At 39.5% G+C, this 27,336-nt stretch overlaps 1 protein-coding gene across 4 annotated transcripts in view; it reads left to right on the top strand.

Annotated features, from left to right (window-relative positions):
* Positions 1-27,336, top strand: part of FHIT (fragile histidine triad diadenosine triphosphatase) — a 1,435,036-nt gene that overhangs the window by 1,159,172 nt on the left and 248,528 nt on the right. For all 4 annotated transcript variants that reach the window (XM_030307140.1, XM_030307139.2, XM_030307141.1 and 1 more), the window contains 2 exons: positions 8,938-9,083; positions 11,373-11,402. In XM_030307140.1, the coding sequence (XP_030163000.1) occupies positions 8,938-9,083; positions 11,373-11,402 (176 nt within the window). The remainder of the gene's footprint in view (positions 1-8,937; positions 9,084-11,372; positions 11,403-27,336) is intronic.

The following is a 27,336-nucleotide window of genomic DNA, read 5'->3' as shown; positions in this document are numbered from 1 at the left end:
CGCAACTGTGTCATTTAAATCAAATAAATTGAATCTTCTCTTAAAAAAAAATACCTCATGGTCCATCCTGTTGTTTTTTGAAGTGACATTATGAATTATTTTAAACATTTGCAAGGGCTAGGATTATTTGTTGGAGCAGGTAACTCATTACACAGGGTCTTCAGAAGTCTTTAGTGCAAACTGGAAAGTTCCTTGCTTGTCATTGAACTACAAACTAATCTGCAGGAGAGATGAATACACTCTACTTTTTTATTAGTTCAGAAGAATGACTAATTCTTTGTCATATTATTTGATGCTGACTTCCTCCATATTCATATCTGCACATGCTAATCACCCTCATCAGAATCAATGATATTTTGATGGTTTGATTTATTTTAGTGATTTTTATATTCTGAATCCCTAGAATAGATCAGATATAGAAAAATAAATGGGAGCAAGTCTGAACAACTCTGAGAATAATATTCTGCTGTCTCCTTTAATTAATCACCTGAATCAGTACATTTCCATTTCTCTGTCATGACTCTATTTTTAAATATTTCATATTTGTCCTGGAAATGTACATAAAATTATTTTTTAGATCAATTATTATCCATGATGAGCAAATTTTAAACTTATCAAATTTATTTTGAATAAAAATGTAGCAACATAATGAACATTTGATGTGCTTGGGCAAATTCTCACTTTTGCAGCATTTCACTTTGTTTTTGTCCCCACATGGCCTTTGCAGTTGTCTTTTTTTGTTGTTGTTTCCTGAGGCAGTATAGAGGGCCACAAAATGACACCTGCATCTCTTATTACGTGCCCAATCTGACTGGTGATGCCTACTCAGAGATCAGGATTGAGAAGGAATCTGAGTCTCTTTGTTGTTTTGTTTGTTTGTTTTGTCTTGTTTTGTTTTTTAATTTTTTGTAATGTTTATTTATTTTTGAAAGAGGCAGACAGAGCATGAGCAGGAGTGCAGGAAGGGTAGACAGAGAGGGAGACACAGAATCTGAAGGAGGCTCCAGGCTCTGAGCTGCCAGCACAGAGCCCAATATGCGGCTTGAGCTCACAAACTGTGAGATCATGATCTGAGCTGAAGTCAGTCGTTTAACTGACTGAGCCACCCAGGTGTCCCTGAGTCTCTGTTCAAGGAGAGAATTTTGTAGCTGATTATTGATGTCTGCCGTGTATTTAGCACTGGAACATAATGGCAGAGGTGCAGTGTTTTGCCATCTAATGTGTAATGGAAAGAGCTTTGGTTTGGGAAGCCAAATTGCTGAGTTTCAGTTCCAAATGTGTGCCTGTGTGATACTGAGCAAATCAACTGAACTCTGTTCCCCCATTTATTTTTCCATCTAACAAGGAAAATATTGATGAAATAACAATTGGAGGATAATGTTTAAGACCCATCCCAGCTCCCAAATACCATGGCTATATGTACTCCATAGGACATTAAGATATCTTGGGGACCTGTTCATTTTTATAAAATTCCCAGAACTTATCACAGTTACCGACTGTGGTGGATTATGATAGTGATGACCACCACTGCCATAAGACTGCCACTGCCCTTGGAAGTGTGGCCTCTCTACTCCTCAGGTCAGGAAATGGAATTTATTGGGGTGCCTGGGGGGTTCTGTTGGATAAGCAGCCAACTTTTGATATCGGCCCAAGTCATGATCTCATGTTTCATGAGATGGAGACTGTGGGGCTCTACACTGACAGGTGGAGCCTGCTTGGGATTGTCTCTCTCCTCTGCTCTCTTTCCCTCCTCCCCTCAAAATAAATAAACATTTTTTTTTAAAAAGGAGATGGAATTTATTTCTCTACCTTGAATTGGGGCTGGCCTGTGATTTCAATTGACCAATAGTATGTGGGAGAACTTAAGCCTTCAGAAGCCTTAGAGTTTCTGCGTTGGGGCTGGGATGAAAGAACACATGGAGTGAGGGGCGAGGGGCCCAGTGGACCCAGCTGAGCCCATCCCTAAGCCTACCTCCCAACTGAAAGCAGTTGCATGAGTGAGCCCAGCAGCAACAACCACCCACAGAATTAGGATAAGAAAACAAAATGGTGTTATTTTAAGCCACTGTTTTTGTGTTTGTTGTCATAATACAGCAGTAGATAGCTGGAAGTTGGAAGTCAGTCAGTAGGTCTCCTATGTCTGGAAGGTTCTAACAATTGGTGCGGAGTATCATAAGGTACCTTAGTTCTCCTCCATGTGGTTTTTGCTCCCCAGTAGGCTAGCTGGACTTTTCATGTCATCTGGGTCTCAGCATTCAAAGAGGACAAAAAACAGAAGTTGTAATGTCTGTTAAGGCCTGACCCTGGAAAGTCACACAGTGAAACTTCTATCACATTTAACTGATCAATGCAAGTCACAAGTCCAGCCGCAATTTGAGGGGAGAGGAAACAGACACCAATTTTTGATGAGAAGAGAAGCAAAGTCACTTTTCAAGGGGGTGGTGGGATGGGAGGGACTTTTGTGGCAACATTTGTATACAGTCTCCCACATCAACTTAAGTGCTTGACTACTGCAAAAAGTCCATTTGATTTCTTTTTTTCATTGTATGTATTCTGGGTTAGCTGTGTGTCACTAAGAGTCCAGCACAGGGTCTGGCATGTTGTGTTATCACTTCAGTGTGGCAAAAACACCCTGAATGTTTACATCCAAAGGATAGAGACAGTCCCTTACAGACTAGTGGTGAGCTGAAGAGGGAAAGAAAAGGCATTAAGCTACCAACTTGCTGGTGGTCCTTGGTCATATAAATAATGGTGAGTCATTGACTCTGGATTACTAGACTGTCCAACAGGCCATGGGATTTTTCAATGTGTCTGTCAGCCTGACCCATTGATATTGATAGTTGTAGCTAAGCTTCCTCCAGAATCTGTCAACTCAGGGGAGCCAAAGGTGCCTTGAAGCAAGCCTACCTCAAAAATATAAAAGGGCCAGATAGTAGCTACATTTGTGGTGAACATATCATAAGTATAAACTTGTGGAATCACTATGTTGTACATCTGAAACTAATATAATGTGCATCAACTGTACTTCAATTAGAATGAATGAATGAATGAATGAATGAATGATAGAGCAGAAGGAGCCAAATGCAGGCTCCACATCCTTCCATTCTTCTTCCAGTTGAACCCCCCGTACAAGGTGAGGTGGTTCTCTCATTCTTGATGTCAGTACTCACAGTTCTCTGTTAGGGTGAGGGCATACTTACTACTTCCCTTTTCCTGAGGTTTCCTCCCATGATGGGATTCCTGATCTCCTCTGCTTTCTTCATTTGAAGCTAAGTGTTTGTCAGGCTGTTAGTAGTTTTGCACAGTGTCTTTGTGTTTCATCGCACCCATGTCTCTTCCACAAGCAGAGAGACTCTGAGATGCAGGACATACTTTAATGGGAGGGTAAGCAGAGACGAAGTCATAAAAGTACAAAACGTTTTAGCATCACAGCGCTATGGTTAATAACATGGATTTTGGAATCAAGCTTCAGGAGAATTCTAGTTTTAGTTTCATATTGGGTATGCTGTCTTGTGCAAGTTTTTTATTTTCTATAAGCTGTAATTTCCTCATATGAAAAATAGGAATTATAATAGTAGTTTATGGATTTGTTGGAAAGATTAAGTAAAGGAGAGTACATTTATAAATGAAACAGTGATTGTGGCCAAAGAAGGCATGTCTGACAATTTTCTTTAAAGCTAACCATAAGTTGCTAGGCCATTTTCAAGGACAGATCTTGGTCCAAATTTGCAGAAATAGTTTCTGATTTTAGAAAATTGAAATGCAAGACCATACTGAAAAGTTTATCTCACACCCCTAGGCACAGTTAGATTCTGCCTCCTCTGTGCTCCCACAACATTCTGTACTGATTTCTATCAATAGTCCTCATCTCTCTGTGTTGTGATGATCTGTTTATATTGCATGACAGTTTGGGACGTTAGTGTGAATGCTTCGAAGTCATTTACTCTATTGTACTCTTCTTGGTGCCCTAAATGCTAGCACAGACTCTGGACTGAGAGGAGGCTCTAGTGGAAGGATGGATGGACACATGGGCTGCACTCTGGCCCACTGGTTGAATTACTCCCCCATTTGTAAAACTGACTTTAAATCTCGTGTGCATTAGGAAGTCTTCTTTGATTTCCCTCTGTTATGAGGAATCTCTTTGTGTACCACAGAAACTAAACTCTAATTATTACCGTCTATTCTTTAAAAGAAAATGTTACTACTAAATGGACTTCTCTATTTTGGATTATAAAAGAGAGACCAGATTCCATTTGATAACTCTCTTTCATAGGTTTTCACCCATGATGAATCCTGGATAAACATATATTAAATTCAATTATGCAGATTAACTTCTTTGAGGGTTATCATACATGTTGGCTAAAAAGTCTCTTCAGAGGCACTAATCCCAAGCAAAGAGGACTCAAAAGAAAGTGTGTTCTTATTGCCTATATATAATATGGGGTTTGCCCATTAACAATGCCTAAGAATCTCTAAATTAACTTATACTGCATTTGTGGTATTACCTTAAAACTACTGGCATATAAACAGTTGCAGTAGAGTTATAAGAGCGGTTCTTCAAAGTTAATTTGCTTTCCCTGAGCTGTTTGTCTATAAGAAGCATGTAGCACATGATAACACCATCTTTAAGCAATGTGGTGTTTTCTTCCAAAGCGTATGCACTTATTTTGAGAAAGTACTTTTATTGTCTGATGAATTTGTGAATAACATACTGTTTCTGTACTCTCATATGTTTGTAGATCATATACTTCGTTTTTCCAATGAAAGATGGCAGAAACTCCTTTAGTTGGACTGGGGAGTAATACTTGTGATTTATCTATATGATGTTATCACTGCAACACAGTTTCTCCTTGTGGTTGGTCTTTAAAAGCATCAGAAGTGCTACACACAGGGTGAGGAAATATCTCAATTCTGCCCAGGTATTTTGCTTAGAAAGTGAAAATTTTTAAGATACCATAATGATATTTGTCTAATATACTATTTAAATAACACTATAGTCTTCAACTTTGGAAAAGAATGGGCCCCCAAATAGTTCTAACTTCCTTTAGTTACCTTTTTCTCATGTGATTCCTCTAAGCCAAGGGTTGACATTATTAAGTCCATGGGCCAAGTCTGGGTTGTCTCTTCTTTTTGTAAATAAAGGTTTACTGGAATATAGCCACACTTACCATTGTTTGTATTGTCTATAGCTGCTTAGACATATAGCCCACCAAGCTTACAATTTTTCCATCTGGCCCTTTGCAGAAAAGGTTTACTGACCTGCTTTAAATCCTTTATGAACCTGCTTGTATTCTCAGCTAGCCACGGGATATTTGACCATACTTGGAGACCCCCAAGGTTATCGTGGAACCTTTGCCTGATTAAGGTGTCCCAGGTTCTGCTGCATTGGGTGCTTTGCTCTGCTTCTGCATCCTCTTATCCTATATCTGTACCTCCTATAGTACTGCAGTTATCTGTTTTGGTGCCCATCTCCTGGACAGGAAGAACTAGAGAAACTTCCTGTTGTCTTTTGCTCATCCCAGAGTCTAGTACAGTGTCCAACCACTTAACTGGTGCTCACTGTTCACTGAATGGACAAATGAATTACACTTTCTAGTCCAAATAGAAAGCAGCTTTTTATCGGTATAGAGTCTGAATAATCTAGAAACCCCTTCTTTATAGTTTTTTATAATTATATTAAAAGGTTTTCTTAATTTCCCCTCGTCATTATATAAGGAAATCATTATATTTCCTGTGCACTTGTGAAAATTAACTTACATTAGAAATGAGTTTACATTTTTCCAACGCACACCCAACATTAGCTCTAATTATGCTAAATATTAATAATAAACCTCCTTGAATTAAAAAAAAAATCTTGCGGACTATCCCAATCTTGTAGAGATGGTTGAAAATGAATGGATGTTGTCTCCATTTTGCCAGGGTCTTAGTACTCAGAGGTAGCTGATCAGAGGGTCTGGATCATAATGTATTCACTCATTGCAGCAGTACTTATTAAGTCTGGTGTTCTAGTCAGGATGAGACAACAGTAAACAAGACAGCCTCTGCTTTTGTGGAGATTACCTTCTCATTCAGGAAGGTAGTAGCCAGCCAAGAAAACTACCAGCTGGTGGCAAGGGCTATGGCAAGGTGAAAAGAGGGTGATAGAAGAGGACAAAACTGGGTAGCAGTTTAAACTGATGGTTCTGGAATGCTCCTTTGAGGGAGCAGTATTGGAATAGAATCAGAAGGTAAGAAAGAAGCAGCCATGCGAAGAACATGGGATTGAATTCTAGGGAGAACAAACAGCTAGGACAAAAGCCTCAAAATCTGGGAATGAGTTCAGTGTGTTAGATGAACAGAAAGAAGGCAAATGTGATAGATGTATAGTGTGTACGGGAGGAGTGGAAAAGGAGCTTCTGGAAGTAGGTAGGTAGCAGTCGGTACCTACTACCTATATGAGGTGAGGGCATCTTTTCTCTTGTTTCAAAGGAACTGAGGGATAGTGGTTGATCCTGACTTCCTGATGCCATTTAGTACCTAGAATGGCCAGGGGAGACTAGTGAATCTGCTGTTGGTTAGCTCGGTGACTCACACAGTACCCAGGACCCCCGGATCCATACCCTGGGTAACTCCAGACCCATCTGTCTCTCTGTCAAGTCTTGTGGAGCCTACCTGTGTGTCCACTGACAGGTTGAGATACCTGTCTGTCTATCCTCTGGGTCCCAACAGAGCAAAGACAATGATTATCCACATGAACACCTGCCCAAACCAAGTAAGCACCCTTAAAAGTTAATCCTATTTCATCTTAACATTCACACGGGAAGATCGTTTGGTATACGCAGATGTTTTCTTAATAGAGGGTTAGATTGAAAGGAATATATATGTCAGGGCAATGTGGCCTAAATGGGCTGTTGAAAAAATATCCATCTAATTGAGAACATGTTTAGCCTGTCTAACTGTTTCGTGACATGTTGTTATTAGTATTATTAACATTCAATTAAAGTAATAAATGTATGTGATATATGACCCTGTGGTTAAGTGTACACAGGATAAAACAGCTGACAGATTCAGTCATTTTGATTCAGTTCCATAAATGTTTTGATTCATTAAACATTGGGTCAAGCCAATCCTTAGTACCAGACAAGGAAAATGAACAGATAATAAAATATTTTTAGGGTGTTGGAAACAAAACAAAACAAAACCTTTCAGATGTCGTTGATATTACTAAAGTTACATTAGATACAAAGAATTTAAGATTCATTCCACCAAGTTTTATAGTAAGCAGTCATTTAAAGAAAATGTCCTTCCTTCCCCACCTGGTTGCTGTGTTTAGACATAGCTCACCACAGCAATTATGGGTATTGTTGGAAGCTTGCTAAGTTGTCATCTTGCTGTGGTTTGGTGAAGTCAGGGCCTAAGAGCAGGTGGAGAGAGGAGGAAGATGGGGAAAGGTGTCTTTTAACAAAGAAAAGGCAACTCAGTGGGAGTGGAGGCTGGCAATCTGCTAAAAGGAAATGAAAGGAAATTCTTCATTTCTAAATGGTTCATTGACCCATGATAATAAAGCAGCCTTGCCAAAGAAGGATAATTATCTTTTTAAGTATCTGCTGCCCTGTGGGTGAAGCCTTCCCTTCCCCTCTCTTGAAAAATGAACTCAGATTAAACCACTGCTCCTTTTCCTAGTTTACCATTGACATGAATTTCCTGATTATGAGCAAAATTAATCAGTTTCCCTTTCAGCTTTCCCTTTCCCTACCAGCTCCCCCCCCATCCCACCCTTCTCTTATGGAAATTACGCCCACCCAGCTGAGTTCAGTGCATTTCCTTCCCTTTGGGCTCTGAATCCTACCAGTGTGGTAGGCTAAAATGCTTGCAATTCTGGTGTGACTAGCAATTGTAGAATTGAGATTTTATTATGCCCCATAGGTGCCTAGCTTCAGGCAAAGCACACTGTTTTAAAACAACAAGAAAAAGGAAAAAAAGAAAGAAAGAAACCAAAAAGAATATCTGAGAACTTTTTTCATCTGCTGGTACCTGAAAACTAAATAAAATTTAATGTATTTCAATGTGCGCATATATGTATGCATGCATGATTGCACGTGTAGCCGCATGTGTATGAGGAATTCAAATACAAAGACAAGTGAAATGTTATTGATGATGTAACATTGAATGTTAATTTGTCACCAGCAAATGATCAAACTTAGACTCTTTTTCCCTAGCTCTTATTTGTTCAGGCCAATAGCATAAATATGTTGACTTGTCTCACTTCTAGAATGCACTGAGATGGTTTTGTTTGTAGGAGTAAAAAATCCCTTTTCTTAAATGTTCTTCAACTGGCTTCTAGAATTCTTAACAATCGATTGGAGGAACACTTGTCATAAAATGCTTAACCACATGGCACATCTCTTATTATAAATGAAGTTCACTGTACGTTTTCAGAATGTCTGCTCTCCTTTTAAACACAAATAAAACAACTACTATTGTGTTTTCATTACACATTTCTCTCAAGAGATATTGAAATTAAAATTTTAATTGTGATACTCTCCATAGAGAAACTGACTGGATATTCTGCTTGTTTTTCCAACCCAGTGCCTTTGGCTGTTTGAGAAGATGGAGCTTTCGAATTGGGGTCAGGAGATAATGGTCCAGAATAGATTTTGCCTCTTGGCATAATTATTTCAGCCAGCACTTGAGTCTCTCTGAACATTAATGCCCTTTTCTCTTAAAAGAATTTCTTTAGCACACCACTGCTTCTCTTTCAAAGTATAATTAACCATGTTTGTAAGCTCCTTTTTGAACTTCTTGGAGTTTGGTCGTTGGTAAATATTTGTTCTTTTATTCCTTAGTCTTTGAGAGTTCAGGCCCTGGGCCAAGGGGATTCAATACTGTGGGTATAAACTTGTTGGTAAAAATCCTACTCAAAGCAAGCAAAGTGTGCCTTAACAGAACTCACTGCAGATGTCCTCGTGTGTCCCCTTCGGCCAGTGGAGCGCTTCCGAGACCTGCGTCCAGATGAACTGGCAGATTTGTTCCAGGCAACCCAGAGAGTCGGGATGGTGGTGGAGAAGCATTTCCAGGGGACTTCTCTCACATTTTCCATCCAGGTGAGTGTCTAAGTAGCTCAGAAATTGTTTTTCTTCCTTTTCAAATCCTAGCATTGAGCTCTCTCTCTTTTAAGCTGCCGTCTCACTGGTAAGGCAGCCGTCATTGTTCATGTCTTAAATAATAGCAGAAAAAGATGTAATCCAGGACCACCCTAGTATCCATTGTCCCAAGGTGGACTGTAGAATATCAGCTGAGGCACTGTCTGCAGCATTGTTTACAAAACAAATGAGAGTAGCAGACAAGTGATTTAATGGGCATTCAGGCATTTCAGATCTTCTACTGGAACTGGGGCTGGACAGCTCATGTTCATTCCAGGGCAATTATATTTTGAGCAGTGCATGGACTTAGCCCTCCTCTACGTCAGTGTAGTAGAGAGATGCAAGTTGGTTGGGACCTTGCCCTCAGAGGGCTCCTTTTTCTCTTTAACTCAATCTGCAGCGATTGATTATGGATTGGTATGATGCTGTATCAAGTATTCTGTGTGGCCTGCTTCCCAGGAAAGAGATGACATACCCCAGTCACTGGAGATCTTTAGGCACAGGCTGAGCCAAGTGTAGAAGGAAGTCTATGGTGAGTCATCAGCTATGGGAATTGAGCAAATCAATAGAACGTGTCCTATGCCCTTTCAGATCCCCCATGGGAAGAGCTAGGGGTATCAATACATAATTAAAGTCCTTAGTGGCCTTGACATTGGATGACTCTGCAGTAACCCTTTGGAAAGAATTGGCTGGTTCTGTAATGTGAGACCTTGCCCTCAATGCTTTAGTTACACAGAATATTTACCATCCTTCGACTACCCTCTTTGCCTTCCAGCCATAGACTTTCAAAGAAACAGATAGAGAAGACCACTATTTTCAAGTTATGAAAGGCTTTGACTAAAAATGCTCCTAAATGCTTCTTTACAAAGTTTTTGCTGTCATGTCTGTGTTGAGAGTAAACTTCCCTCTAAAATATGGTGTATGTGTGTATGTGTGTGTCTGTATGTGTGTTTGAGTCACTTTTGTGCAAGCAATTAAGCTCAGGGTGGGTTTATCAAGCTTACGCTACAAGTCATGTTTCCAGAGAGTGGCTGAAGGCAACTGTCAGTGTTAAAGGAAATACTAGAAAAAAATTCACCTTCACTGAAAATGGCCAGTGCTAGTAGTTATCTAATGTGCTTTACTCAAAAGTGAATTCCATAAACAAAGGAACTGACTTGTGCATAGCACTTGGAGTACTTTTGTATATGCAGTGTCTACAAAACTTTTCAAACTTTAAACTAGAGTATGGTGTTTATTTATTCCACAGTCAAGTGAACCTCGCACCTCATGGATATATACGTAGATAAAGGAAACCCAAGTTTTACAAAACAACATTTACCCATCCTGTGTACTCTAATAGTTTTTGTTGTATTATCTGATTTGGTTTTAGTGCTGATCATAACCCATTAAGCTGACTTCATGACCCACTAACGGACTCTGACTTCAAGTTTGAAAGCCATTTATACACAATTCTGGCCACAGCGGGACAAACATTCTTACCCATTCGTCTGGGCCACAGAGATAGAAAGACTTGCTAAAAGTTGCAAAGTTCTAATTCAATTCTACAATTTTCCGTCATAGACATTGCCTGTTCTAGTATCTCAAACCAACTGAGCACTTGCTTTTGCTTTGTTTTGTGACTGATGTCTGGGCAAATCAGCTCATTTTCAGCTAAACAAATGGTTTTGTTGGTTTTGAAAATCTGAGAGAAGGAACCAGGAATGGGAAAAGGGCCCAACTACAGTGAATGCTCCTACTTTTTCCCCCTAAGGTCAGGACAGCCAGAGAGAGCCCACTGTTGGGTGGTCTTCCCATATAAGACAGCCCATATTCCTACTTAATGGATTATGTTTACAGCAATTTTTTTTTTGAGTAGAGACTTATAGTAACCAGACATTAATTAAACTACCTCTGATTTGAAGATAATCAAAAGGTGCAATAATTTACCTCCTCAAACATTTCCAACCTTCCTTTAATGCAATTAAAGCCATAGCCAAGAGCAAAGAGCATGAAAAGTAGCAAGAGGGTTGGCTCCCTGGATAATTTATACCATTTTTATACATAACTTCTCACTTACTCTCAGGCGGAAATGGAGAACTGTCTGGTCCCACACATTTGAAGTGAATGGTTCCCATGAGAATACTATAAATTAACACACAATGAAATTGGATCTAAATTATTAACGGGAGGTATTTCTGAATAAGCAGGAGATACCATCTATCTGTTATCACCTCTGTTATTTATCTATTTTTTTTCTCCTACTTCTAGGATGGCCCTGAAGCCGGGCAGACTGTGAAGGTGAGTGCTTATTACGTGCATACAAATTAATAAGGGGCAATTATGAGAACTAATAAAAATCACACTGAGCCATTTGCAGCACATTGCTGGTTCATTATGTTATCTTTGAGGTCAGAGAGACCCTCAGTGTTAGAGCCATAAATCCTGACATTATAAACTATGCCAAGCAATATGTTTCCCATTAGTTTACAAGACATTTACCTTTTGTAGTAAAATTATTCTTGTGTAAATGCTAAAACAGAAGCTAAATCAAGAAGTCCTAAAACAGAAACTGAAGTCAAAAGGATTCAAGTGAGGTAGTATCTCAGAAACAGCATGTGAGCCCTGTGTGGACTGGTGGGTCCCATTTGAAGCTGAGATATCTTTGACAGGCCTTCTGGTTCTTCACACAGCCTCCTCATTCTTGAGCGACAGGCTAAGCGAGTTGTTCTCCACGTGCTGACTCTTTTCTCCTTCTCTCCTTCTCTCCACCCACACACCTATACTTTTCCTCCCTTTGTACTTAATACTAAAGTTCTAACCTAATGGAGTCAGTGGAGCTCGAAGATGGGTTTTTAAGTGTGCTAAAAGAGGAAAGGAGGATTTATTAGGATACTCTCTACTTTCCTAGTAAAGTAAAATAAAAGAATAAAACTTTGGCTGATGCTGAGGCTGCGTTTCAGCCCCCTTCATACAAATGCAAATTCCTCTGCAGTTAGGTCCTATGCCCAAATCACAGAAATGGCTATTTTTTTCAGTGCTAGAAATCAGAGGGAAGTTGAACTGGGGTGCTAATGTTATACTTTGCAAAATAAGGTTTTATCACTGCGAGACTGGCTATGAACAGACAAGGTAATGCTTGGCACAAAACAGTACCAAAAAAACACAGTCTCTTTTTGGTATTAGTTCGCATATGGCTTTACTGTTTAACATAGCTACTGTGGGACTTTTAAAAGTACTTTGGGAAGTCCTCCTAAGGAGCAAATGTTCTATAGGGATTGCCACCAAATTCCTTACGATAAAAAGGAGCTGTCCTCCTGATTGCTCCAAACACATGATGTAACAGGGACAGAGGGGACTCGCCTCTTTCTTCCACCCCACTGTCCACCCCCCATGCCAGGCTTCTAAATATGTAGACACCAAAAAGAGTATAATGAGTAGCTTCTTTTTGAAATTCATTCATCCTTCCTTCTTTTCTTTTTTCTTTTCTTTTCTCTTTTCTTTTCTTTTCTTTCTTTTTAAGAGAGAGAGCATGAGCAGGGGAGGGGCAGAGGGAGAGGGAGAGAGAGAATCTTAAACAATTTCCATGCTCAGTGCAGAGCCTGATACAGGGCTTGGTCTCACAAACTGTGAGATAATGACATGAACCAAAATCAAAAGTCAGAAGCTTAACCAACTGAGCCACCCAGGCGTCCCCTGAAATTGTTTCATGAATTACAAAGCACAAAGTTTAAATCTGGTTGCTAGTTTTTTTTTTAAAAACTCAGTATGTAATTGTCAATCCTGACAACACCAGATTTAGGTACTGAACGCACTATCTGATGGAATTCGTTCAAATATGGAAGTATGTCTGTAGGAACACAGCTAATAACAGGGGAGCATGTACAAACTAGATCAAATGAAATGCACAGATTGATAATAGGTACATATTAAACACATTTAAAGCTTATATGTATATATAGGTAATATAATCTCACAATTTCATTTTGGTTCTGAATGAAGGATTAAAATTATGTTCTATATAAGCAGGCGTTGAATAGAGACAATAAGTAGATAAGTGATTTCCAGCAGCTGATGAAAGGAGGGCATGGGGAATGACAGCTAAGGGGTAAGGGTTTCTTTTTTAGGGTGATGAAAATGTTGTGGAATTAGATAGTGCTGATGTTCATGCTGCATTATGAATATTCTAAAACCTACTGAAATGTATATTTTAACATGGAAAATGTTATGGTATTTGAATTGTATCTCAATTAAGAATAGTAATAAAACACAGTAAAAAAAAAAAAAAAAAGTCACCAAACACCAAGTCTAGCAGAACTGCACACCCTGGCTAAGGACTCTCTGATTCTAACAGTGACTACTTTTTTGGTGTCCCCAGTTATCCAACCAAAAATGTTCACGGTTTTGTCAGCCTCATTGGTGAGGATGATGGAGTAATTCTTGGCCTATAGGACTTATATATGAATTATTGAATGTGATTATTATCACCATCACCATTGTTACTTAGTATAAGTTAATATTTTTTAACAATTCTATATTTTTTAATCAGTAGATTGTATTGCTTTGGACATCTTTCAGCTATTTCCAGCCTAATCACAGAATTCCCCCAATTCTGTGAGTTTGGGGGGGGCTGCATCTTAAATCCTTTGTAGATGATAAAATGGCTAAAAGAGAACAACCATGCACATGCATATGAAAACCTATGTGTATGACACATATGTGTGTGTGAGTGTGTGTATGCCAAGTTGTGAAAACTGTCCTTTTAGGCCAACTTTGCATATGTGATGTTGTCCAATCTATGTTTTTCCAAGTGCAATCCTTATACTACCTGCATAAAAATTAATTTTGGTGTTAGTTAAACCAAAAAGAAGTGGACTCTTAGTTCTTATGCTAAATCAATTGATTTAGAATCTTTGTGGTTTGGGCTTGGGAATCTTCATTGTGAACCAGCCCATAATATGAGTCTTTTCAGAGTGTGGCTGTTTCTCAGTCTTGTTATTTTATGCTGATAAAATAACTGGTAATGGCCGCATACCCCTGCCGTGTGGAAACCAGCCATATAAAAGCCAGCCCCTCCAGGGAGCAAGGCAGCACCTTCAATATTCAGCTGTCTGGTTCTGAAAACTGCAGTTCAAGACTGAGCATTTCATGTTTTGAAATTCACACAGTTGTGCATTTCAGGGTAGCATTTGACAGCCTGCCGCGGAAAGCGCAGTGACTGTTGGCTTCGTCTTTGCCTGTGTGTCTGACTCTTGGTATTCTGCCCAATGTCTGGGTTCGAAACCATTTGTGTCTCATGCCGGGTGGTAATAACAATAAGCCCAGTAATGATCTCTTCCCCTGAAGCAACTGTTGTTATTGTTAGTGAAGGTGTACCACTGAGCTAGATACTTGAACGTGGTGCCACTTTAGGGCTTTTTGTTTGTTTGTTTCAGGGGCTTTAAATTCTGCTTTGCAAAGAACAAGGGTGGACTTGCTTACTCAGTAAGTGATTCATAGCAGGAAGGGGAAATATGGAAGTAAAAAGTGACCTCTTACATTTCAGTTGATTATTCAGTCTCCTTTTGAATTTAAAAGTAGTAGAGTGCTGCTATTTACCCAGTGATCATTGCAATGATTTGAATGTCCTGCAGTCTTGAGAAACAACCTCTTTTTTTCTGGTTTTAGGCATGTATTGCAATATACATATACATGTATATACATATCACTGTATATACATATACATTTATATACATATCACTGTATATACATATACATGTATATACAGGTACAGCCATATGTTGCTGTATTGTTAGTCTTTTCTGACCCCCCATCACCCATCTGAAGTGGCTCTGCTCAATAAAGCCTTTATTCCCTATCTTGTTGCCTTATTTGATTTCCTTCAAGGCATTCTTCACTGTTTTTTTGATTTGTGTGGTTATTTTTGTTTCTGTACCTATGTTTCCTTAGTCCCTCAAGAATGTAAGCTTTTTTGAGGACTTGCATTTTGTCACTGTCTACGATGGCTCTTTTGGGTGGTATGGGGAAAAGAATGGGGAAGATAATGGGTCTTTGCTTGAGAGAGCAAATCTACTCGTAAGTTTCTAATGTGAATGAACATGAAGCAGCAGATGATATGTACTTGTATTTCAGTGTGTAGTCAGGGGTCTGTCTGAGTTTCCTGGGATTTTTGTCAAGAATCTCCTATATCTCAGGCATCACTGACAAAGACCAGAATTTCCACTCATCAGGTTGCCAAACCATATTCCAAAATGTAATTTCAACCAGCCAAATCATTAAAGGCAGTGCTCAGTCTTTTAAAAGGGATGCTCCATAGTAAGTTTAATGTGAGCTATCTTTTAGAGAAATTAATATGTGCATCTTTGGGTGGGAGGGTGTTTTAGGTATATTAAAGAGAGAAATTTATGGCAGGCAGGCAATCTGGAATCTCATAAGAACTATTTATAGAATGTGCTTGTTTATCCTTTTTTGTGGTTATGGAATTGAATCCCCTACTTAGATAGTTCATTTTATAATATTAAGGCAGTGGGAAGTATCTTAATAACTATTGATATATTAGCAATTACTTTTCAGATTGCTTAAGAAAGAACAAGAAAAGGAATTCTTTGAAAAAGTGTGATTTAAAAATTAAAATAAAGATAAAAACAACTGTTCCATTCACTGAAGGGTCTCTATGGTCCTAGAAGAGATTTTCCATGTAGAGATTTGGTAATCATTTCAATTCATGAACATAGAGGATATTGTAGCTCTTCATGAAGTTCAGTAGTTAATGCACTTTGGTGTCAATCAGAGGTTCCATGGGAATATTAGGTCTATTATTTTAATGTATGACTTGGGCAGGACTCTTAGCATCTCTGAACGTCTTCGTCTTCACTTTTCTTTCTTTTTTTAAAAAATTTAAATTTTTAAAAAAATTTTTTAGAGAGAGACAGAGACAGAGCATGAGCAGGGGAGGGGCAGAGAGAGACGGAGACACAGAATTTGAAGCAGGCTCCAGGCTCTGAGCTGTCAGCACTGAGCCTGACATAGGGCTCAAACTTGTGAACTGTGAGATCATGGCCAGAGCCAAAGTCAGACGCTCAACCAACTGAGCCACCCAGGTGCCCCCCCTTTTTAAAAATTTTCTAAAAATTATTTTTATTTCATCTTCAGTTTTAAAATGGAGGGAACCCTATCTATTGTGTTGAGTAATGATGAGGAGAAACCAACATGAATAGAGAGCCTAGCCCACTATCCCTGGGACCTTGTTCATGTTTCTTAATATTAATCTTACCCTCAGTTTTCTTATGTTTCTTTTGTAACATAGGCAAAGACTGGGCTTTAGGAGAATATACTTGGCATTGAGATTGCGGCCCTGATGAGTTCACAGTTATACTCTGAATTGTCACTGTTGACTTTTGCCATTTTGCTTAAACTCTTGAGAAAGCTTTCTTCTGGTAAGAGGACTTGTGCTGTTTGAATACTGACTTTGAATTTATTACAAAAGTGACCAGTTGAACATTCAGAAATCTGCCTTAATAATTGGGGGGAAAAATCTCTACCCTGATATATTTTTTTATCCGCTGCTCTACTCCTATGGTAATGGGTAAGTCATGGTTCTAAACTGACAGTATACTTCACAGTTACTTGAAATAGGTTTTCACAAAATACAAACCTGCCTGCCCCCTATGCTGATTCAGTAGGTCTGGTATGGGACCCAGGACTCTGCATTTTAACAAACACTAGGTGATTCCCATGCACACCTTATTCCAGTGCACAACTTAGCAAAGAAGTGATGAGAAGATATGGAGGACTTTCAACAGAGCTCCTTGCTTTCAACCCAAATCAATTCCTAAAATTTGGTGTGCACCGAATGGAGATACTGACATTTTGAGAGTAAAAATGATTTTTCTTGACTGTTATTTATTATTTTCATAATGAAAGAAATTTCACAAGAGTTGTAATTTGCCAGAGAACTTTTATCCTTCGCTTAAAGCCATGACAGAAAGTGCCTTGCCTATGTTTATGCCTAATGCCTGCATTTACTGCCTGAAAAATTAATATTTTAAGGATGTGGTAGCTTTTCTCTTGTGGAATTGGCTTACAATTTATATCTCTTTTCTCAGAATGAATCCCATTTGCCTGAATTTGGTAAACCAAAAACAATTTCACTGCTCAGGTCGGGATGAGTTTGTTACCCTTCTGGGGACTTGGGGACAAAACTTCTGGTCCCTGGGTCTGTCGGCAGGAGAAGGGACCATGAGTCTGCCTGTCTCCTATGGGAAAGTTCCTCTCTTCTACTAAGCCTCAAGCCTTCTTCTAAGTAGGTATCAAATCATTGTGCGTGTGTGTGTGTGTGTGTGTGTATTTATTTTGAAATGATCGATTTTGATTTGCATGGTGTCATGAAAAAACACTGAAAGAGAATTTAACCAGGCGTTAATTAACCAGGTGTTTTCTGGTTACTATGTGTTTTTTATTTTCTCTGTCCTTTCACTGTCACAGGCAACTTCGGTGGATGGGTTGAGGGATTCTGGAAATGGAGTGAGGATAGAGGGAAAATGGCATCAGCATTCCAACATACTGATGGAGAGACAGATGACCTGGTTTCAGTCCCAGAGCTGTCACCTACCAGGTGTATGACCCAGCAAAAGTTAACCTTTCCTAGCCCCACCATCCATTTATAAATTGATAACACGAGGGCCTCAGTGATACCCTTCCTCCTAGAGGTGTTGCAAAGACTAAATGGCTTAATGCATGTAAGTGTTTTCAAAACAGTACTTGGCATGCAATACATCTGAATAAATGTTTGCTCTAGATTTATAATTTTCACTGAGTCCTCATAACCCTCAGAAGTAGGCAGTGATATTTTACACGTGAGGAAACCGAGGTTTATAGAGGTAGAGTAACAAATCACACCATACACAACTGACAGGTAGTAGAGCAAAGATTCAAACCCAGGCATGTCTGAGAGCCCCTCTCCATTATATCATGCAGCCAGCTGTTCCTAAAAGCACCTTGCACCCAATAAACACAGGGGAAGATGCACAAGGAGAGGTTTTGTAAATATATTTTCACCCATAACACAAATTAATCTGCATTATTTTTCTCTGCTTAGAATAATATTAGTTTCTCCCTAAAAATACCCACAGGATTCTCTCTGTTTAACTTTATTATACAGGTAAAGGTCAACTAAACTAAATGCTGTTTTATTACTGTATGCCAGTTTATAGCAGAATTATATGTTTTAGGTGTTTAATTTTTCATTAGTGCTACCAAACAAATTTCTTTAGTAATTGGAGGCCCTGACATAAGCAAAGTGGATATTTGGCTGTTAAATTTATTTTGGGATACGTAGCACAGAAATGCGGCAGATACATTCTTAATGTCAATGTTTTATAGATCTCAGTAGACTGTCTTTTACACCTGATGTTCAGTTTGGGGGTTTTATTTAATCACTGTCAAGTGAAATATCCTGTGAAAAGCAAAGTGCTCTGTAGACCCTAAAATGCTACATAAATGTAAGGTGTCATTATTCAGAGTCACTTTCTTAACTCTGTTGATGCAGTAAGGGCTGTCACTCACTGTTGTCATTTTAGTGTGGAATAGTAGGTGCTCAGTAAGTAATCACTGAAGGAATTTCTCTCTTGGTATTTTGCTCTGTATGTTTCTAGCCTGGGAAATAATGTGTATAATTCTCTAATTCCATTTAACTAGATCATTGTAGGTTTAAAGTTTTCAACCTGTGGCATCTAAATAATTAGCTTGGCCAACATTTGAACACACAAACAAACAAAAATCAAGGGGGGGGGAATGAGAGAAAAGGCAAAATAAACTCAGACTAATCATGTGATGAGGATTCAGTTTTGATGAAATGTAAATGTTCATGTCAGTCTCAGTAGATGAGCCATTTGTCATAAACCACACCACACACCTTAAATGTAGACTGAGGGGTGAATGTCCATTAAATAATGTGTGGTTTGGTTGAAACTGGACATTGTAGCTGAATCAGATACAGATGATATTACAAACTTCTATTTCAGGAATTATTAACAGCAGAAATAACAAAATACAGAGGCAGATTACTTATAGGCTATGTATCTTAACTGTAAAAATGCAGATGGGTAATATTGCTTAGAGATATGGACACAAAGAGGGTTGGGATTCCCTTACGTGGAAACATTAAGAAGGAGTGCACCGTGGGGTGTCACGGGTACCCAGTAGCCTTCAACTCCATAGATCTCTTTTATTTTTAAGATGGGTAATGTGTACCCATTTGTTCATCACATTATTTATAGTTTGTAATATCACTGATATTTTAAATGTATTTTCAAAAGAAATATACAGCTTTGTCTATACTTTTTATTTCACAGGGGTCCCACTGAAAGGTTTTCCATCCATAAATGACTATTATAATTCATTCTTATTCCTTTATTATCTTTAGCAAATAACTGGTTCTCACACCTATGTTCAGTTCTCTGATAATGGGGCCCATAATATAGATTTCTGAAAAGCCCACAGTTGATTTTGATGTTGCCCAGATTTAGGAACAGCTGTTTTCATATATTTCTTTTTTTTTTAAGTTTTTTTTTAATTTATTATTTTGAGAGAGAGAGAGAGAGCGTGCATGCACAAGCATGAGAGAGGGAGAGAGAGGATCCTAAGCAGGCTCTGTGCTGTCAGCATGGAGCCTAATGTGGGGCTCAAACTCACAAATTACGAGATCATAACCTGAGCCAAAATCAAGAGTTGGACACTGAACCAACTGAGCCACCAGGCACCCCTTAACATATTTCTATAAATACATTTTGATTCTTGGTCAAAGTGGCCTAGGCTTGATTCTTGCTGCCATATCCATCCTAAATCATTCAGTCCCTTGAAGGGGCTCCTCTTTGCCTTTTATGCTGAAACCATCAGTAAATTAATTCTTAAGATACAAAAGCAGCTGGAATAGTAAGGATTTGATGACTAAGTCTGGGTCAAATGGAAACCAGGTTAATGAATAATGGACATGGCAGCCTGCAGAGCTCCAGAAATGGAAGAATTAGAATAATGACCTTCCTAATGACATTCAAGTGAAAAATTCTGGGTTGGTGAGAATCTGTAATGGCCCTTGGGCTAAACACAGTGAGAATTTCTGCCCCCTCCCTCAGTATGAATTATGTTAGTGCTGGGAAAGGATAATTTTGAAATCTTCACATGCCGTGAGGCATCAGTACTACACCTGCGGTCTCCTAGAGGATTCCCTTTCTAGAGAGGCTATTCATCTACCAAGATCAGGAAAATTGAGGTGTACATCTCTGGAAGCCTCCTGAGTCATATCAATCCCAAACCTCAGGGGGAAAAGACAAAACTGATGGTCTGGAATCCCTCTGGGCTCATTCTACATACAGATGATACTTTGGGGTACTGGTAACGAAAACTCCCCTTTCTTTCCCTGGTAGCTTATTCTTTTAAATAAGCCTCTCTTGTTCCTGATGTTACATGAAAAGTCAACATGAAGTTGTTTAGGTTGTTGATCTTGCCCAAAGTGGTTTAGAAGAATAAACATTGTTGAATGAACAATGTGAACTCACCAAATACTCTTTTATTTCATGGTGAAATCCATTTACCCTAATGTTCACATCCAAATATCCCACCATAGGGTCTATATATCAGTACTTGTTACCTGAAAAATGTTTTCTTACCGTGCTTTGTATACCAGGACTGTGATAAACAACCCAGCAGGGCCTTTTATTTGTTTCAATTCATCTGTTGGTTGTAAATGGTATAAATTCCTAGATGTAATCAGGTTCTAGCAGTATAATTTTGACAAAATGATTCATCCATGGAAGGAGTAAATATGATTCCAAGCTCAGCTCTGCCATCAGATGACCAGAGATGACAGTCACCCTCGAGGAAGAAACTCAGAGCCTGGATAACTCAGAGAATCCCAGAAGGGCAAATGACCTTGGAAGGCACGTGGAATCATCACCTGTTGTGCAAATGATCCCTGTCAGTAGCCTTTAAATTGGTCTGTCATCTTCCTCTCTCTCTCTGGAAACCCAGTGCACACTGAGGGAAACACTTCTAGTTTTATACAGCTCCAATCTGTGGTTGACAATGAGCATCTCCTCACTACCAAAGGTATCCTGTTCCTAACTCCCAAGGAGTGAGCATTCTGTCTGCTCATGTTTTATTATCTAACATTCTGTTGTTATTTTAATTTATTCTTCCAGTGCCTACTATGTTCCAGGTATTGTCACAGGCCCTGGCAGACAAAGAAGAGTGAGGCATAGTCCCTATCTTTAAGGGCAGTCTCTGAAATAAGTGCTAGAGTAGAAGAAGACTGAGAGGTTGTGGGAATTTTGTAGTGCCTATGAATCCCTCTCCCAAGAAGGGTTTATTGAGCACCTGCTATACTTAGGTGCTTCCAGGCACTGGGGTGCCATGGAAGAACAAGCAGCCAAGGAACAGCCCTCACCCTGCTTGTCCGACTTCCTCTACACCCAATGAATGCATAAAATAATTGCAAGCTTTGAGCAGTATTAAAAAGGCAGTACCATGGTGCTGTGAAAGGAAGAACATGGAGGAAAGGCGGTGGAGTGGCCAGCAAAGTTCTCCTGGAGAGGTAAACTGAGACCTGAGAAATGTAAGGGTCTATACGGATGGAGAGCTGTGGAAGAAAGAGCATTCTGGGCAGAAGAGACAGAAGTGATGAGGTTGGGACGTTCTAGGAGATGATTGAAGTCCTTGGGGGGCAGGAATTTGGGGGCAGAGAGAAGTGAACAAGAAAGCAGTTATGCCAGGCCTTGTACACCCTGGTAAGGGGTTTTAATTCAATTTTTAATGTGTTCAGTGTTTGGATTATATTCCAAAGGCAGAGGGTATTTCATGTGTGCCACATGTGATGGGTCACCTTAATTAATTTGGCTTTTAAGTTTCTAAGTCCAGTTTTCCAGAACTTGAATAATTTTGTCTCATATCTATCTTGAGCATTGTGGTTGTCTTCCTGGCTTGTTTTCTTTATTCCTCCATTATTTAGCAGTTAAGAAGTCAGGGTGTGTTTTAATCCATCTGAATATTGGATTCACATCTAGCTACAGGTGTGAACCCTGTTTGGTGTAATTCAGGAGCCAGCAAACTTTATCGTACATGTCCAGAGAGTAAGCATTTTAGGCTTTCAGGGCCAGGTGTCACAATACCCTTGCCTTTGCAGCATGAAAGCTGCCAAAGAAAATATGTAAATAAATTTGCACAAATAAATATGGCTGTATTCCAATAAAACTTTATTAAAAAAAACAGGCCATGGGCCAGATTTGTTCCAAAGGCTGTGGTTTCCTCATCCCTGCCCTAAGCCATTTCTCTCTGCCAACTTATGAGTTTAGTTAACCCTGACCTAAGCCACCTAAGGATTCCATTCACTTTAGGGATGGTTGTTCCCAGCCTCATGGAGAACTTGTATCCATTGTCTGTGGGTAGGGATATGAATGAGGAAGCAGTAACCCTGACAGTTGCAACAACTATGTTAGGATTCATGGGTCAGTCTGCTATAGAGTGAAGCAGATACTAAGCGTGTAGTGGCAGAGACAGAAGTTGGGCCCTGGGTGACATTACCAGGTTGCTGAATTAACCAGTCCTGAAGTCTGCACCACCTCCAGACTTTTTGGTTAGCTGATCCACTAAAGTTGAAGTTCCTGCTACCTCCAGTGGAAAACATCCTCAACTAGATCATCTGCTCTAAAATATTCAGTTATTGTTACTCCTTAATATGCTTAACTGGCAGTTTGCATTAAGTGCTTCTGCATATCTGCAATACTCATCACATGCCAATGGGAATCCTTGAGTGAAAGTTTGAGAATCAATGGCCCTAGAAAAGCTTAACTTCCAATAGGCTCCCTTTGGTGCATGACCACAAGGTAATTCCATTAACTTTAATGATGGTCGTGCTGTACAAAATGGGTCCTGTTAGTCTATTCTTCCCCTTATTTTTTAACATTAAATCTTATCCTGCAGCTAATTCTTCAGGGTAAGATATGTTCACCGATGCCATTCATTTCTTGGCCTTTATTAATATATGCAAGACTCTCGTAGGGAGGGAGTTGGGTACATTAAAAATGAATCCACTGCCCCATTTGTCGACTGTGAGAAAACCCAAGTCAGGGACATCAATGGATTATTATTGATTGTTGTAAGATCCAATAAAATCATAAATATGGCTCAAACAATTACTGTGGCCACATTAGCAAATTATCAAATCTATAACTTTCCTTGGGGCCTGGCCTCAGAGATTTAAATAAAGTGCCAGAGGGAGCAAAGTTGTATTTTAGGAATGTGACAAACCAGGGCCAGGATAGAGAAATTTATGATTTAATTTGCTGTGCAATCTAATTGAGAATAACTGTTGAATTTCTAAAAAGTGAACTTTGATTAGGTTAGGCTAGGCACCAGAAATAAACTGGAAATATGGGTCAGTTTATACTTTTCTGAGCGTCTGTCACAAGGGGGAAAGGAAAGTGTTCATTGTGGGGAATGACTTTCCTGGGTGACCTTCTACCCTGCCTTCTGTGTTCTTATTTCCTGTGTTCAAATAATTGCATTATACCTGAGACTAGCTGGCTCTTCCCAGAAACGTGCTTTTTACGCTTTTCACCAAGTGTCAATTTCCCCCCATTTAGAAATAAATCAGTTCAGAATGAAATTACCCAGAGCATTCATTTTTCACCATCTAGTAAATGAGCCTCTCTCAAAAACAGGAGGTCCTCCCTTTTTTGGTTCAGGCTTAATAACATCCTCTTCTTACACAGAAGTAGTGCAGAACTGTTGTCCCTGCCTTCTCCCGGCTTTTCATCTTTGGTGGGCTGCTAGGCAGGATTTGCCCTGTAACATGTATATTGGCATGTTCATGGATTCCTTTGCATATTTTCTGAAGATCTAATGGGATTCGGACTGCCCGGTTTAAATTTCTAATCCACAGCAGGTTGGGAGGGAGCAGCCTGTAGCACCCTATCATCTGTTAGCCACTGTAATCATCCATCTGAAGCCCTGGGCTCTGCCTCATGCTGATGACAGGCACACCAGTGGCTAGGTTTTCAGGAATGGATTGGCTCATCTTGCAGCTCACTTCAGGAAAATAGAAAAGCAATTTGCACAAAGATAAAGGAGATTTCATAGTGATCTGGGTAGAGCTGGCTAACGGATTTCTACCGGCAGTCAGCAAAAGCTTGAAAACCCAGCTGAGAAATGATAAATTACTGCTAACTGTCCTAATTATCCCTTGACACTCCGTGTTGAAACCTGACTAAATTTTGCTGAAACTTACAAATAGGAAAGAAATTTAAGGTTTAATAAATTATCCATAATAGAAATGCTGAGAGAGAGGGAGGGAGAGAGAGAGACAAAAAGAGAGAGAGAGGGAGCAAGCATGATGCCTATAGCAGAGGGCCTGTATTGATCACCCAATGGTTTCCTGAGCCTTAGCAAGAGAAGGTGGGGAAAATGTGTTGAATAAATTGTAATTTTAATTACAAACCTAATTGATTATATTCAGCACACTCATCAGGTTAAGGAAGATGAGGAGTCAACTCCCAAGGTCATTACCTTAATAAGGCACGGTAAGCATGTAATTGGCGTTGAGTTGTGAACATCACGTTCTTCTCTGTAAACAGCATAATCAACGTACTATTTTTGAAGGGTCGTACACTGACTAACTTTGTTTCTTTATATTTTGGTACAATCATCTTGTACTAACCCATCTTTCATGTTTTATAGTTTCAGCTTTACCTTCATCCATTGTATAAATCCACGTAAAGTCCTTCCAGTGATGGCTAGCTTACTTTTTACCAGCTATCTTATTCCATTTTTAGATGACTTCATTTAGAAAAATGTATTTTTCCTTTTTCATTTTTTTCTCTTCTTCTTCCTCCTCCACCTTATCTTTTCCTGTGAACCAGCAGTCACAAGACTGGAATCTTTGTTCTTTTCCTTTTCTCTTTGGAGTCTGGGCAGTCTGGTTTAATTCTGTATTTCTTCTCCTTCTCAAAAACTGTATAAGAGTTGGAAGATGTGCTCTTGTCCTTCTACAGAATCATCATTGCCTTTAACTGTGTACATGACCTGGTTTTTACTCCTTTGTCACACTTGTCCCCACATCTGGGTGTTCTCTGCTGATTGTTCTATTTTAAACATGTTGCTGAGAATCACACAGAGGCCTCCAGAGGGCACAGGAGCAAGAGTTTTATGCAGTTCTTGGGACATAGTAGGCTCTCACTAAGTGTTTGTTGAACATGAGGATGGTATAGAGCCTCCGGCCTGGGTGTCCATGATGCAGATGAAGATTGTCAAAAATTAAATGGTTAGAAAAATCTTGTTGACAGAGACACAGCTGGATGGTGGGTTTTGCTGGTGCCTTTTCATATTTTGAAGACCATGGAATCTGGTCAATGATACGGGATCCTGTGATGTCAGTACCCTCAAGACCAACTGGGAGGTGAATTGATAGAGATGCTCTTTGTTCTCTCGGTGGACAAATGCTAGCACTGGAATGAAATCTGAGCTAATATTCTTAATTAAGCAGTGATCTGTGGGGCCTCTTTCCACACCAAGGGTGTTTTCCAGAGACTGACTGTTCTCATGTCTAATCCTCACCAAGCTTTCATGCTAATTATTTTCCCTCAAGCAGGCATATAAAAATCACCCAGAATGCTTTGACTCTTTGGGGTGACAATTAGAAGCATAATTTAGTGAAAGGCAGCTAACTCATTAAATTCTGGGAGTTGGAAGGATCATGGAATCTTTGAAGTCTGAAAGCTATAGACTTTTTCTATGGAAAAACTCAGGTATATGCACAAAATATTGAGTTTGCTTTCAGGGGTCTGCTGGCCCCATGACAGCTGTGTGGATTGCTCCCCTGGCCTTACCTGAATTGCTGTCTTCCATCTATATTCAGTGGCAGTTAGTATTACTAGTGTAGGTGGATGGGGTAAATCATGAGGCAGGTCACAATGAGCTATGTTCTCCCCATTTGAGAGATTTACCTTATAAAATAGGTCTCTCACTCAGAAGAAGTATTTGGTCTGAGGATTCAAAGACTGGCTCCATCTACTCTTAGTTGTATGGTGTTAGGCAAGTAGTTTAATCCTCTATGCCTTTGTTTCCTTGTCTGTGAAATTGGAATAAGAGCACTCCCTCTTGCATAGGACATTTATGAGTATCACATAAAGCCACAAATTGGGAAACTCTCCACAAAGTGCCTGGCACACTGTATTTTTTATTTGCCAGTGATTTGTTGAGACCCGACTGTTCGCCAGCCTCTGTTCTAGCTTCTGTGATGACAGCAAAGAATGAGGCAGATGTGTAGTCCCTACCGTCAAAGAGAGCATCTTCTCTCATCTTAAACTCCATCACCCTTGCATCAAGCAGAGCAGATGGGAATATCAAGAGAGACACCCGTTAAAAAGGAGTTGAAGTGGATTCCAGTTTACTTCCAGCCGCTTGTGTCATCCTGTTAATGGGCCCAGAATTCTTATTAATGGAAGCACACTGGTCTCTCAAATGGAACCGAATTGCAGAGCTAGTTCTTTCATGCTGCAGGCAGTGAGGTCTACCAGGTGTCCTTGAGGGGGAAGGGGAGCAGTGTGTATCATCTCCAGACACACAAGATGTCTGCAAAGCATGTGCCCCTGAAACAGGTGTTTGTTCCTTTAAGAAGCAGAATGTTATTCATTCTGTGCATCACGGATTCTTTAATAAATGGACAGTAAAGTGATTGAGAAAATGTTTCCTCCATAGCTCAGCCAAGATAGATCCTTATTCTCATGTTAAATTTGCACAAACAGGAAGTGAGGATTTCTTCAACTTCTAAGGACCAGGCATGACCTTAAAACCAGGCTGGACATTCATAGGAACTCATTCCATTCAGCTGTTAAATTTTACTTCCCTCTTCAAAAGACTAAGTTTGACTTTAAGATAGATTTAAGAAACATAGAAGTTGAGATTTGAGAGTTAGAAAGCTTAGACTTCAGGGAGTTAAATCTCAGGTTAAGTTTAAGAGAGTGAAATTGGAAGTTTACCTAGAATGGAGTTTGAAGTTTTCAATGCGATGAGGGTTGGTTCTGTTTTTATGATTTCTCAGTCTCCCTCTAGATTTCCTTTGTAGCTTCCTCTTGCAGCTGCTGGTGCAGGGTATCCTGGATATGACTGTCAGAAGGAGGAGCGGAGCTGAGGACATTCAGAGCTTAGACGTACCCCCAGCTTCCACAGGGGTGGGGAGCGTTCC

The sequence above is a fragment of the Lynx canadensis genome, chromosome A2, assembly GCF_007474595.2.
Source record: "Lynx canadensis isolate LIC74 chromosome A2, mLynCan4.pri.v2, whole genome shotgun sequence".
Lineage (NCBI taxonomy): Eukaryota > Metazoa > Chordata > Mammalia > Carnivora > Felidae > Lynx > Lynx canadensis.
This window is presented reverse-complemented; position numbering and strand designations above follow the sequence as displayed.